The sequence below is a fragment of the Emys orbicularis genome, chromosome 4 (genome assembly GCF_028017835.1).
Source record: "Emys orbicularis isolate rEmyOrb1 chromosome 4, rEmyOrb1.hap1, whole genome shotgun sequence".
NCBI lineage: Eukaryota > Metazoa > Chordata > Testudines > Emydidae > Emys > Emys orbicularis.
The window spans coordinates 14,418,431-14,433,731 of NC_088686.1; the positions used below are offsets into that span (position 1 = coordinate 14,418,431).

General features: G+C 45.0%; 1 protein-coding gene across 1 annotated transcript; it reads left to right on the forward strand.

Annotated features, from left to right (window-relative positions):
• The first annotated feature begins 10,766 nt into the window (after positions 1-10,766).
• SIX6 (SIX homeobox 6) lies at positions 10,767-14,872 on the forward strand. Its single transcript, XM_065403773.1, has 2 exons — positions 10,767-11,338; positions 14,704-14,872. Exons 1-2 carry the CDS (start codon positions 10,767-10,769, stop codon positions 14,870-14,872), a joined length of 741 nt encoding a protein of 246 aa, XP_065259845.1.
• The last annotated feature ends 429 nt before the right edge of the window (positions 14,873-15,301 follow it).

The following is a 15,301-nucleotide window of genomic DNA, read 5'->3' on the forward strand; positions in this document are numbered from 1 at the left end:
AACATAATGAAAATGGTAAAATTAATGGATTAAAGTAATTTACAATGACAAATCTTTTCTTGAAATCCATTCTGTTTTCTAAATGTTACATAAACATACAGGACTGTACAATCCTGTAGTCCTTACTCCTGGAATAGTTCCAGTGGGACTACACATGTGATAAAAGTTGCAGGACTGGGCTCCTTTTCTAATCAAACCAATGTAAAAGCTATTACCTAATATGATAAACTGGCTTTTGGTTGTGGGTGGTACTTTGGCCTTTTACTGCAAAGGGCCTAATTCTCTTGTCACTTCCATCAGTGTAAATCAGGAGTAACTCTAGAGAAGTGAATGGAGTATACATGACAGGGGATCAAGCCCAGTATATTTTCCATAGATAAAGTGAATAGCCAAGTATCTTCAGGCCCTATAATTTGTATATAGATGAGCATGATTTGATGGCAAAAAGTTGATGCAGTTGAGTCTGTGTTACCTGCTCCTAGCTCCCTTGCCCCCAGCCTGCTGCCCAGCATAGGAAGCATGGCTGGAGTGCCTTGTGTCCCTTGCCAGCCTAAATTAGAGCAAGCCATATGCTGCTCTAATTACACCAGGGTCCCAAATGACAGCCCGGAAGCCTCAGGAGAGAAGCAGAAAGGTTCCATTGGGCCACCTTCACCCCTAACCATAGATCCTACACAATAGCGCATCTTGGCAAAACCCAGGGATCTGGCCTAAACAGTTTAACAGATTTTTTTTTTAAATACATTAAAGTATCATAGCTTACATCATGGGCTAGTGCCTTAACAGTAATTTTACATTAAATCAGAGCTGTTTGGGGTATTACGAGTATTGACAACCATAACATGTAATCTAGCAGCCCTTATTCACATGAGTAGTCCATATTCATGCAAACAGTCCCATCGAAGCCAATGACATGTGAGCAAAAGCTGCATTATCAGGCCTCAAAATCCTTTACACCTGTAGTAGAAGCAGTTTAAATAAAGAGGAGAGCCTGCATCATGTGATCATTGTGGATCACAGTGGTTCATGGACAGCAGTTTGGGAATTACTCACCACGGTAATATGGTGATTGGTGCTCAAAAGATATAGCAGAGAAAGTAAAGGAGTACAGAAGAAATGGATGGAATGAGGGTGGAGGAAGGTAGAAGCATATATAGAGTGAACAGAGATGGGTTGAAAACAAGACTGAAATAAGGGAAATAAATGAGAAATAATGGGGGAATGCTTGAACATAAAGAGAAGAAATAAAACAGATAGGAGGAGAGAAGACACATCAGCAGTAAAAGAAGAAAGGACGCTAAAAATTGGGGGGGGAAAGGCAGATGTTAAGATAGAAGAAAAAGGCAGAGAATTAATTCTGCCATAAACAGCACCTCTTGTCAATTGCAAACTGGAGATACTGACTCGGGGAAAGCTAAACCAAGCATCAGGAAATGCAGGTGCAAAGGGGAAGGGCTGACTTACCTGGCCTACAGTCAAAAATGAAGGGAAAAAAGAGAAACAAAGTAGAAGACAGTTATTTCTTCTAGAAATAAAATGTTTATAGATGTATCTATTCAAAAACTTTCTAAGAGCGTTACCATCCACCGCCCCTTATATCTGGGATTCAGAACTTTCAGTAAACTTAGTTTCTTACCTAAGAGTCTCTCACTCTCTCTGTCCGTCCATTTAATCCAGAGTCACCTACAAGAATCACGACTGCCTATAGGGGGGAGGGATAGCTCAGTGGTTTGAGCATTGGCCTGCTAAACCCAGGGTTGTGAGTTCAATCCTTGAGGGGGCCATGTAGGGATCTGGGGCAAAAATCTGTCTGGGGCTTGGTCCTGCTTTGAGCAGGGGGTTGGACTAGATGACCTCCTGAGGTCCCTTCCAACCCAAATAGTCTATGATTCTATAGCATCCTGCCAGGACTTTGTCTCCATACTCACGAGGGCTTAAGCAGCCCATAACACCTGTCCATCTCTGAGCTCCATAGGTAATCGTAGAGCATCAGTAATTCCAATTTTACATTACTGCTCTAAAATGCTTTAGAATTTAAAATCCACTAAAAATTGCTTCAGGTTTGTTCAGTGTTGGTTCAAATGTCAACAGGAATCTTATAAACTTCTAGAAATAGGAGTTTGTGATACAAATAATGTAGTGCACATTCAATTATAGCGATGCTAGTTTGAACATCTCTGTGATTTTTAGTTTTGAATGTAAGCAACAATGGACACTGGAAAGGGCATTTCTCTGAAGTTAATGGTCCAGGGCCTGAAGTCATTGGACTACCATTGACTTCAGTGGAGGTCTTTGGACTCTATTCCAAAGTTTATTGAAGTCAAAATTTTGCCTGAGTAAGGACTTTCTGGATCAACTCCCTATTGGAACTTTTGAAGGCCCAAGAGTTCCTTTAATCCAGGATTCACTGATTGCTTGAAAATGCCTGACCCAGGTGTCATTACTGCAAGCCTAGTAGATATTTTTCTAAAACTGTAATATCTTAAGCTGATACTTTTAAATGACATTCTTTACTTAGCAATAAATAACTAACACAATTATCAGTCGGAAAGCAAGAGTTAATTCTTTTTCATAATATCTTCACTAATCAATGAGGAGTAGGTTGACTTCCTCTGAAGAGAGATGTGGGCAGTTCAGTTCTTTGAAAAGGTTCTCAGGACCTGATCCCATCCCACATATCTGGCAAATGACCAGAAGTTCTGCCTCTGATACCAGACAGTTCTAATACACCCACTCTTTAAACTTTCTTTTCATTACTCATGCCCTTTTTCCTCTCATTTTGGAGTACATACATATATTTATCTCCTCAGCAAGCTGTCCTCTGGAAAGCTGCCTTCAGATCATTATTGCCCTTCCACTCAAGATGGTGGAGATGATCAGGAAACACAAAACCAAATCCAGTGCAATCCCAGTGTAATAGGAAATTTATTTCTGAGGAAGTCTATAGGTCAGTGGTACTCTCAAAAAGTCTAAAAAGATAAAAAATAACTAAAAAAGACCCAAAAAATTTAATCTAAGTCCTATAAGAAAGCAAGGAAGCATCATCTTTCTTCTGTTCTTAGTCCTCCCCTATTTCTCCTCCTGAAGAGGAAGAATTGTTAGCCTCTCAAGCTAAACAATCATACCATGACAAATAGAAACTTTATTCCCCCCAGAGTGTTTAGAAATTATATGTGAACAAGTGATTAACACCATAGGCATGCAGCTAAAGAAACAAGAGGTAAGTAAAAATGTCCCAGACAAATAACTTCCTTCTAAATCCAAATCAGAATCCTGCATGCCTCTGTTCTCCTCTTTTGAGGATGTAATTAAATCAGAATGAGAATGCCCAGATAATGGAAAGAAGCTAAGCTACCAGGCATTACAATTCTACAAACTTAAGGCACCCCTTAGCTCCACAGTTTTTATCCCAAAAATAGACACAGCAGTCACATTGTCTGAGGAAATGGTGATTCCTTCAGAAGGGGATTTCCATTATTACATATCCTCCTTTATAATAAAGCAGTAACAAAGAGAATAATCCCAGAAGTCTGTATCGGTAGATGTCCTATTTCATCAACAGCCAAAATCCCATGTGTGCATTCCTTCCCATACCTTTAATTCCCCGAATTGCAAACAACAACAAACAGAAAGAGCAGCAATCATATTAATCACTCCAGCCTGGCCAAGAAGACCTTGGTACTCAGACTTAATAAGATGCTCCAGTTGGCATATTCTTCTACCTCACAGATCAACTCTCCTATCCCAGAGCTCCATTCTGCACCATTCTCCCTGGATCTAACTGTATGGAAACAGAAATGGGGATTCTATGTGAAACAGGATATACACATGACCTCATGTATGTAATCCTACTGACTTCCAAAAGAGTATCTGGAAATCAGAAACATTCTAACATTGGGAAAAATTTGCTATTCTTCCTGACTTCACAGTCCCAAATACTTAGAATGCAGAAAGCAATTAAACTAGCTAAAACCACATCGATACCACATTCTTCTAGTATGGGATTTAAATCTGGTTCTTCAACTATCTCTACCCTCTTTAAACGTATGAATTCTGCAGAGCCCTATAGTCTATTAAAATATGTTTTTCTAATTACAGCCACAACTCCAGCAAGGGAATATCAGTAACTTCAGTATTATCCATGGAAGAGCCATATTGTATTTTTCATAAAGACAAAAAAGTCTTCGTACATCCCTTGCTTTCATTCTAAGGTAGCACTTCATTCCACAATTCTCCATAAACTGTTCTCCTCTTGTTTTGTCCAAATCCAAAGAACGAAATGGCAGATGAAAATCGATGTTGATAAGTGCCAAGTAATGCATATTGGAAAAAATAATCCCAACTATACATGCAAAATTAGGGATCTAGCTGTTATGACTCAAGAAAGAAATCTTGGAGTATCATGGGTAGTTCTCTGAAAACATCTGCTCAGTGTTCAGTAGCAGTCAAAAAAGCTACCGGAATGTTAGGAACCATTAGGAAAGGGATAGATAATAAGACAGAAGATATCATAATGCCACTATATAAATCCATGAATACTTGCCACACTTTGAATACTGCATGCAGTTATGGTTGCCCCCTCTTAAAAGAGAGATATTAGAATTGGAAAAGGTAGAAAGAAGGACAACAAAAATGATTAAGAGTATGGAACAGCTTCCACATGAGGAGAGATTAAAAAGATGGAGACTATTCTGGTTGAGAAAGAGACAACTGAGGGGGGATATGACAGAAGTCTATAAAATTATGAATGGTGTAGAGAAAGAGTTATTTACCCCTTCACATAACACAAGAACCAGGGGTCACCCAATGAAATTAATTGGCAGCAGGTTTAAAAAAAAGGGAAGTATTTCTTCACAGGATGCACAGTCAACCTCTGGAACTCGCTGCCAGGGGAAGTTGTGAAGGCCAAAAGTATATCTGGGTTAAAAAAAGAATTAGATAAGTTAGTGGAGGATAGGTTCACTAATGGCTATTAGCCAAGATGGTCAGGGACTCAAGCCCATGTTCCAGGTGTTTCTAAGCCTCCAACTGCCAGAAGCTGGGACTGGAGGACAGAGGATGGATCACTCAAAGTTGTCATGTTTTGTCCATTCCCTCTGAAGCATCTGGCACTGGCCACTGCAGAGACAAGATCCTGGGCTAGATGGACCATTGGTCTGACCCAGTATGGCAGTTCTTATGCCCCTCAAGGGGAGCTTTGGCATAAGCTTGCAAGTTTGAAGAGCAGTAAAGATTTACCTGAAGCATACAAGCTAATAAGGAGATCCTGTGTACTTCTCATTTCCTTCCATCCAAAATGTAAAGGTACAAAGTCTTCAAAACCAACCATATCAAGATTTATTATTTGCTATAAATAGAGAGACAAACCAGTTTCTGAGGGCATTCCACCAGGTCCACAATTACCTCCTGGACAGAAGGAACTTCAGCATCCACAGAGGAGATATGGAAAACAGGAATGTGGTCCTACACACTAAATTCAGGAGATACTATCAGATAGGCCTGAAGGACTTTGCAGATGTATATTTGGAAAGAAGGTGCTTCAGTTAATGGTCCCTAGATAACACAAAGTCCTCTTGGCATTAGGGATTCTCCTTGGACCTTTCCCTTCTGATTTCCCTTCCTCTTCTTTTTTCACTGCTTGCTACTTCTTATTCATCATGAAAGAACAGAGATATTATGAAAGAGAGTGGAAAATGTGTTACCTGATAACTTTCTTTTTCTGCCACTTTTGTGTTATTTTATGTAACTGATTTGCTGCTGCTATGTGATTGCCATGTGCTGTGCAGGTGTGGTGTATGTAGTTTTATTTTTTAACTATAGTTAAAGTTTTGCTCCTAAAAAGAATGTGTCGGCTAAAGTGGTACAGTAAAATGGTAACTTCTGTGATATTCAATGGAATGTTATTACCTTTCTCTAGAACAGTAAACATAAAATTGTTTAGCATCTCTGGAAGAATTTCCACCTCTCAATCTGTAGTGTATCTATGCCCCCTCAGTCATACTGTGTAATCTGAAATGGAAAGTGGAGTATTCCTCCCTCAAGATTTTTTTTATATTCGAATACCTATCATTTGCTGTCATCTAGCCTATTGAAAGGCAAAATATATTTTCTCATCAGATGTATTTTTAAAATTCTATACATCTCTAGTGACTGTAATTAACAGCCCTTGGGATACAATAGTTTCTGCATGTGAAGGTATTTAAAGATACAACATCAAAATCTAGCACTCCTTAGCATAATTTGGCTTTGTGGCACTTCCTCATGGATGTCTGGCTCACATAGGCCAATGATTGGATTATGTTCATCTGTGAAAGATATAATAGGGATGATAATCTTCAATTCTAATATGCAATAATATCCTTCATGTAGGGCCCAATTCTGAGTTCAGTTACACAAGGATAATTCCCCACAGCCATCCCTGTGTATCTGAGTTCAGAACTCGGCTCTAAATCATTATCCTTGTTATGTAATAGTAATAAAAATGAGCATATTCATGTAATATAAAAACTATGAATAAATGCAATAGTCATTTATCTCTCTCTGTCTCCCTCCCTCTCTCTGTGAGTATATATACGCCTATCACAAACAGTACATACAGAGAGAGATGGTATTTCCTGGTCATGCATATGATGGCTATGATGTTTAGACTTCATGCAATTAAAGATCGTTTTGTTTTTCATATGAAGCTACTCATAGATACGCGAATCCATTATCTGTTACATCGAGGGGATTTATTACTAGTGTCCTTGATCAGACTAGAAAGCCGAACAAGACACACTGTACACATAAAAAGCATATATGAAAACACTTTATTTGTCACTAAGAAACGCGCTTTAGAAACCCTGCCAGCAGCCAAATCTAAAGGCAGGCGAACACGCTGTATTACAATGCCTTGGTCACACATACATCCCCCAGAATTGTTCTTCTATTATAATGCAGAGTTTCCTTTCCAAAGAGCAACATTTTGCCCCCACAGGTGTAGAGCAAATATTGTGGAAGTTCCCAGCATGAGAATGAAGACTTTTACCATTCAGTCCTTAATTTTTTCTTTCGCAGAAAGTTGCCCAAAAAAAAATTCCCTAAAAGACGAAGGGGTCGGGGAAGTCCTATCTATTTAGAAAATAAACTAATGCACTTCTAAAGTAGTGTTTCATTGGTGACACAAGTCCCACCAACAAGCAAACAAAAAAGAAAAAGGAAAAAGAAAGAAACAAAAAAAGAAAAGAAGTCCCTCCGTGCGCCGTCTTTAACTCCTTTTTTTACAAAGACACAACCGAGTTCGGAACAGTGTCGGCTTGTCTCAAATTGTAACAATATTTAAACGCAGAGGTTTGCATTTAATTCTCGTAATTTAAGACCCACTACTCATGGTGGGTGGGCACTGAATGCCCAGAAGTTTCCCGGGAGACCCGAACTTTTTCTTGAAAGCTAGTGCCATATTTAAGCCTGTCGATTTGGGTTTATATCTGTACAATGCCTTTTATTTCCCCTCAGGGAGGTGCTGAAAGTCCCCTTCGGGCTGCTAGCATTTTCTCACCCAGCTCAGGCTCTGGAAAAGAAAAACTGGGGCAAGGGGAAGAAGCCTTCCAAAACATTGGAAGTACAATTACTGATTCTTGTCCTCTCTAGCTGCATCGGATCTCTTAATTCGAATTTCCTTTTAGCCTACGGTCTTGACTTTCATTATCTAGACTGCTTCCACTCTGTTCATGGCCATTACACTGCATCCCAGTAACTCACTTGTTAGATCATGTGCACATTAAAAGCCTACCTACGTTTTGTTTTGTTTTGAAAAATCTGACCAGCCTAAATAACTACCGTGTTAGCACCGTGAACCAGACAGACTCCCCGGCCACACCGAAGCAAGAAGGTCTCAGCAGCCGGTAAATGAGGCTCGAAGGTGACTTATACCTGCTTAGGACAGCCTGCCTCGTTCACCTTAAGATGAATTTAGGGTCTGGAGATAGCTCAAAGTACAATGGCAAGACAGGGAAGAGAAATCGTTGGGGCGAGTTACCGGCATTTTAGGTACCGTGGGGGGAAAGCTGAAAATAATATCAGGAAACCTGCCAGCTCTATAAACTCGAGCACCTTGTCACACGCTTGCTCGGCAATATTTTCACACCCTCCGATGCTCTTTTGAATGATGATTTGTGCTGGGGGGGGGGGGTGTTGTTGTTGTTGTTTTTAATTTACCGAGTCCTATTGTCTTAATTGTGCCAGGCATTTTAATTCTCCTGCACAACGCTGGAGGGGAGGGATGGAGAGGGGAATGTCTTTCTGTATTTCTGAGTTTCAGAAGCGTTTACAAGCTGGGTCTTCTCGGTGGCCTGTCCTTATACACATCCTCAGTGGAATCGCAAATTAAACACTGGTGTAGAAGGTGAAGCCTAAAAGGCTTCTATTTCAAAAGTTTCTAGGGCGTGTTTCGGAGCTCAGGAGTTTATGTGCAGGCTTCTCCTCCTCCTCCTTCTTTCTCCTTCTTTTCTTCTTATTTTTCCCTCTCCCCGCCCCCCGCCCCCCAGCGCTGTCGGTTTTTATGAAAATGAGCAGTATTGAAAGCCTTTCCATCCCGCTAGCTGTGAGCCTCACATAAATGATGTAAATGGCTCCGAGGTTTTTTTTTTCAAGTGAACTGTGTAGATCTGTGAAAATAATATCAGGGTTTTCCGTCAGAATGAGCTTAGCATTGTACTGAGGCATGCCATAATCTGACCCGACACCTCCAACCATCTGCGCTATCTATCCGCCTTCTGATTTACCAAATCTTCACAAGCAAAAGACAAATTGTACTTGATACTAAAGAAAAGACGGCGAGCTCCGGTCCAGTGCCTTTCTGCGGAGAGATGATGGGGGGAAATGTAAATCTGGTTAATTTCAGGCTATAGGCAACTGGCAAAGGATCCCCCCTGTTTTGTTTGTTTTGTTTTGTTTTAAGAAACAACAACACGAGAAAATCAGATTAGGACGGCATTTCTTTTGACAACTGTTCCAGGAAAAAAAATTGCATTGCACAGAGCGTAAGAGAACATCTTGAGTTTAATTCCCAATATATGCTGCCTTTCCAAGCCTGGCTCCTAATGTTCCCACAAAGAAACTGCCTTTGAGCAGCCCCATCTAGAATAAAGCTTGGCTGCTTTTTTTCCCTCCCCCTCCAGAAAACACAACAGATCCTAACAGTTCAGAAAGTGATTTCATTTCTTTCCTGGCAGCCATGATCATAATACATCTCTTTATTTATTTGGGGAGGCGTGGAAGGGATATTAATAAAGTCGCTTCTCTCCCAGGACTAGACTCATCAGCCTCAGTTTAGGAACAGTCGGAGCTGATTATTAGAAGGTGATCAATATTTTAAAAGATTCCTAAAATCTGCTTTAAGTTGCTGTCCTGACCTACAAATGACTTCTCACTCTCGGTGGCTATTCTCGGTGTTTATTCAGGGCCACTCAACCGAAACCAATTAGGTTGTAAATGTAAACATATAAAGCTTTATTTGGGCAAAGGAGGGAGCTGGACTCCCCGAAATGAATCCCTCACTCTAATTATTGAGGGGGGTCACAGGGCCCTGGGTGGGAGATCACTGGAGGGAGAGGGAGAGGTTGATCTGTCGAATATCGGCTGCCCATTGAGTGCTTCTGACAATATTCCATTATGGTTGGTTGCTTGCTTGCTTCATTTATTCTCTGAGTTCTTGGTTGGACCTGATCTCATCTTTTCCTTGGCAGTAGACTGTGCAGAGCTGTCTGGGAGGCAGTGCAAGGCTCACTCCTGGACTGGATTGCTCTATAGGAGACAGGGGTGGGAGTAGCAGTCTTCAAAAGAAGCTAGACAAGTCCCCTGGTTCACTGGAACCCAGCAGCAGCCTGCACAGCTGTGTGTGGGGGGGGGGGGACACGACGACATTGGCATGCTTCACTCCAAGTCTCCTGTGCAATTCGATAGCGTCCGCTCCCCAAAGTGCCCTGTTTATTTTCCTTTTCGCGGCCTTGTTAGGGTGCCCTCTCCACGGAAGAAAGCCTTCCCACGCGTGCCTGTGGGGATGGGAGGAGGCGGGGGACTGGTTTGTTTCAGGCTGCGATTTGGGAAAGGTCTCCTAGCTCTCGGCACGCGAGGACTGATGAGCAACGGGCTGCTGGGGCAAGCTGCAGACAATATCCCCCCACGTCTCTGCCTGCGTGAGTTCTTCGCCGTGCCGGTGGGTGGGTGCGTGTCCTCCTGCTTTTGCAAATACCTTTTGAAAGTCAAACTCTTCTCCAAAGGACGCTGGGCGCTGTCGAGTCCTGGGAGGTGCTGAAATCTCTCCAGCGCGCGGCCTTCCGCCTTGATTGGCAAAGGCTGACAGTGAGTGACAGCCCCCTCCATGGAAACCGGGGAGCCAATCTGCCCAGTCCAATAGCAAACCAGACTTCTCCTGCAGCATCTGAACAGCGGCTTGTTCTTCGCCTCCCCTCCCTCCATCCTCCTCCATCCCCCCACCCCCACGCACACCTCCCCCCATGGAAACAGCAGCCTAAGCGCTCCCAATTCCTTCCCCTCCCTGCCACTTCCACCGCTGCCGCCGCCGCCGCCCGAGTGCCCCTGCGAGCCTGGGGAAAGGCGCACGCGGAGCAGAGCCGCGCGGCGTTCAGCAAATCCCCCCAGTACCCCAGATTCCCGGGTGGGCGTGCGGGGCGGGAGGATCTCGGGGTCCTTCCGCCGCGCGTGGGTTTCCTCCCCTTCTTCCCATCGCTCCCCAGCCGGGCGGAGACGCTGCCGCCGCCGCCTCGATGTTCCAGCTGCCCATCCTCAATTTCAGCCCCCAGCAAGTGGCCGGGGTCTGCGAGACCCTGGAGGAGAGCGGGGACATTGAGCGCCTGGGTCGCTTCCTCTGGTCCCTGCCGGTAGCCCCTGCGGCATGCGAGGCCCTGAACAAGAACGAGTCGGTGCTGAGAGCCCGGGCCATCGTGGCCTTCCACACGGGGAACTACCGGGAGCTCTACCACATCCTGGAGAACCACAAGTTCACCAAGGAGTCGCACGCCAAGCTGCAGGCCCTCTGGCTGGAGGCGCATTACCAGGAAGCCGAGAAGCTGCGGGGCCGACCCCTGGGGCCCGTGGACAAGTACCGGGTGCGGAAGAAGTTCCCGTTGCCCCGCACCATCTGGGACGGGGAGCAGAAGACGCATTGCTTCAAGGAGAGGACGAGGCACTTGCTACGGGAGTGGTACCTGCAGGACCCTTACCCCAACCCCAGCAAAAAGCGAGAACTGGCCCAGGCTACCGGACTTACCCCTACACAAGTGGGCAACTGGTTCAAAAACCGCAGACAAAGAGACAGGGCAGCAGCCGCTAAGAACAGGTCGGTACTGTGCTGTTTTCCTGATTTTCGGTTTAGAACAAGCTCCCCTTAGCCTGGTTCTTCTCCTCCGCGAGCAGGGGACGCTTGGCGGCTGGGATAAAGCTGGCAGAGCCGCCTTGCCCTCCAGCTGAGCGATAGACCTGCTTTTTAATACTTTGAAAGGTTGCAATGCGTACCATGGACGCTGTTGGCTTTCACTGGCACGGCCATAAATACAGAAGGAAGGCGGAAATTAATGCAGTTAGTCCCTTAAAATCTGCGCCCTTTCCCCAATTCCAGTACGTGCTCGCCTTTTGTCCCCAGGTCAAACATTAAAGATATGAACGCTATTTCTGTGTTTTGGAGCCATTGCGGCGGACATGGGTTTTGTTGCCATTTCGGGGATGCTTTGTTTTATGAGGATGTTTTTGCCTTTACATTATTCTTCAGATTGCAACATAGGAAATGATCTACTTGAAAGATTATCTGTCTTGGGGCAACTTAAATTAATAGATAAACCGCAAGAAACGATTTGTATTTCCCTTGAAGAAGTAGCGCGTTAGATGGGGCATCAGAAAAGGATTTTCTGAATCGTTTCTAATAATTAATATAATGAATATGATACAGAGATGGGGAACATTCGCTCAGTTGCTCATTTTCCAGCCTTTAGCCGTTTAAATATCAAAAATATAAAGAAGCTAACCAAATATATATATTTTTAAAATCTATTCCCTTTCCAAGTTTTGCTTTAAGTTATTTAGAAAGCTACGTAAAATAGACCCATCTATTTCGCCATGAGTATAGTTGTGCAAGCTCGTTTCAGAAAACATCATCAATTGTTCTAATAGGAAACAATATTGTATACATATTTCAAGATCTGCTTTAAAATAGCCTTATTAGTTACAAGACACAATCTTTTCATTTTTAATTCATTTGAATTCAGTTTCGGGCGCTTTTAAACCCTTAGGAATTGTTTCTGGGTTATTTTAGTTGGTTTTTTTTCCAATAGAAAATGGTTTTGTTTGGGGTTTCTTTTCTTTGCAATGTTATTGTTTTGAATTATTTATCTGACGTTAGCGACTTGAGCAAATGTCCCAGAAAGCGGAAAAGAATCTCCAAATTATGGATCAAATTCCTGCCAGTGACTCCTGGGTTGTTGTTTTTTCAGAAGTCAGCAGGAAGATAACTAGAACAAGTACATGGGTTGCACCCTGGACTGGTTCAAAAAGAGTTCTGGAAAGACGTGACTAAATAATTAAAAATAAATATTGCCTGACGGTTGTAAATGAAATAAAAATACAGCAATCCCTATTTCTGGAATCGTGTAAGAGAAAAGATTTAAGCCTTTCTAAACATGGGCAGGACACACCGCCCGTGTGAATGGCAAAATCATGCACTGTACCGGGATCCCTTTTCAAAAGAATTGAAGCTGCTGGAAAGACTTCAGGAAGGGAGTTGGGGCAACGCATGGGCACAGGGTGAAGCCCTAAAGAGCCGGGGGGGGGGGGGCGGTTGTGTGTTTGCAGCCAGAAGCTAAATGCCTGGCTAGATTTGGCTGACTGGGGAACTGGGGCTGGCTTGGCCATGGATAGCGAGGGGGTGATAGTATGGAGTGGCTGGTTAGCTGTTCGAATAGGGTAGATGACTAAGGTGGGAGTATGTGGGGGCGCGGTGGTAGGAGATATGTGGGGTGAAAGGGCTCTTTAACTGTTCCAATACAGTAGTTGTTGGGATAAAAGACATAGGCGAGGGGTAACTGGCTAGTGATGGGGTGGGGGTCTTGTGGGGATGTGGTAGGAGGTATATGGGGGTCAGATGGCTGGTTAGCTGTTGGGATAGGATAGGTGATTAGGCATGGGGGTGGGAGGTATAGGTGGAGGCTGAGTAGCTGTTGGAATAAGATAGGTGGTTGAGATGGGGATAGACTGGATGGAGCGACGAGTTAGCTGCGTCTGCTGGAATTAGATTGATCGCAATGGTAGGGTGACTGGCTAGCTCTTAGGATGTGGTAGGTGATTGGGGTGGCTGCCTACCTGGTGGATGGGGTAGATGATTGGAGTAGTGTGGCTGGTAGGCTGTTGGATGGGAGAGGTGATTGTGGCTCGGTGGGGTGGCTGGTTGGCTGTTGGATGGGATAGGTGATTGGGTCTGGGTGGGGTGGCCGGTTGGCTGTTGGATGGGATAGGTGACTGAGGTGGGGTGGCCAGTTGGCTGTTGGATGGGATAGGTGATTGGGTCTGGGTGGGGTGGCTGGTTGGCTGTTGGATGAGATAGATGTCTGAGTTTAGGGGGCTGGTTGGCTGGGATAGGTGGCTGGCGTGGGGTGGGGTGGTGGTTGGATGGGATATGTGATTGTGGTGCAAGGGCTGTTTGGCTGTTGGAATAGATAGGTGATTGGGATATGGGGACTGGTTGGTGGTTGGATGGGATAGGTGGGTGGGATGGAGGGTGTGGTTTGCTGTTGGGTGGGATAAGTGGCTGGGGTGGGTGGGTGGCTGTTGGATGAGATGGGTGACTGGAGGCTGGTTGGATGAGATAGATGACTGGGCTGGGGTGGGTGGCTTTTGAATGGGATAGGTTACTGGGATGGGGGTGGGGGTGTTTGATGGGATAGGTGACTGGGGTGGGGGAGGTGTTGGCTGGGATAGGTGATGGGGGTTGGTTGGCTGTTGGCTGGAATAACTGACTGGGATGGAGGAGCTGTTGGCTGTTGGATGGGAGAGGTGACTGGTGTGAGGGTAAGGTGGCTGTTGGAAGGGATAGGTGATGGAGGGCTGGTTGTCTAGGATAGGTGACTGGGGTGGGGAAGCTGTTGGCTGGGATAGGTGACTGGGGTGGGGGAGCTGTTGGCTGGGATGGGTGACTGGGGTAGGGGAGCTGTTGGCTGTTGGCTGGGACAGGTGACTGGGGTGGGTGGAGCTGTTGGTTGGGATAGGTGACTGTGGTGGTGGAGCTGTTGGATGGGATAGGTGCCTAGGGTGGAGGAACTGTTAGCTGTTGGTTGGAATAGGTGACTGGGGTGGGTGGAGAGCTGTTGGATGGAATAGGTGACTGGGGTAGGGAAGCTGTTGGCTGTTGGCTGGGATAGGTGACTGGAGTAGGGGCGCTGTTGGTTGTTGGCTGGGATAGGTGACTGGGGTGGGGGAGCTGTTGGATGGAATAGGTGACTGGGGTGGGGGAGCTGTTAGCTGTTGGCTGGGATAGGTGACTGGGGTGGAGGAGCTGTTGTCTGTTAGCTGGGATAGGTGACTAGGGTGGAGGAGCTGTTGCCTGTTGGCTGGGATAGGTGACTGGGGTGGGGGAGCTGTTGGCTGGGATAGGTGACTGGGGTGGGATATACGGCTGTTGCTGCGATGTGATTGTATATGTCTCCTGGTTCCTTGCAGGCTACAGCAGCAGGTCTTATCCCAAGGCTCGGTGCGCTCGCTGCAGGCCGAGGAGGAGAGCGCAGGGGAGCCGCTGGGGGCCGCCTCCAGTCCCGCAGCCAGCCTGTCCAGCAAAGCGGCCACCTCTGCCATTTCCATCACATCCAGCGACAGTGAATGTGACATCTGACACAACAGCCAAGACAAAACAGGGGGAGAGCGATCGAGCTAAACACAGTGCCTGCCTGCCTACAGAACACCCTGGCTCGCGTTCCCACTCGGAGCCTACCCCAGGCTGCCAAATTGCCAGGGCGCCATGATCCATGAGCATGCCCTCTTCCCGTGCAAACAGCGGGCGCGTTCCGTCTTAGACCCCTAGGAGACTCTATTCACAGAAATGTTTGTCGCCTTTATTTAAAAGGATCTGCTGAACCGATGCCTCAAAAACAAAAATGCCAAGTTGCAAAATGTTTGAGCGCCTGCCCTGTATCCCGCGTGGGTATTTCATGTTGAAAAGACGCTGTTATTATTATTATTATTATTTTATTTTATTATTATTATTTTCTTTTTTTTGCTTTACTTTGAAGGGTTTTTATATATATATATAATGTTTATTTAC

Bases quoted from the DNA above. Each gene is read 5' to 3' on its own strand.
- SIX6 (XM_065403773.1), top strand. From the start codon at position 10,767: ATGTTCCAGCTGCCCATCCTCAATTTCAGCCCCCAGCAAGTGGCCGGG. The intron at 11,339-14,703 runs GTCGGTACTGTG...GGTTCCTTGCAG, and splicing joins GCAGCAGCCGCTAAGAACAG to GCTACAGCAGCAGGTCTTAT.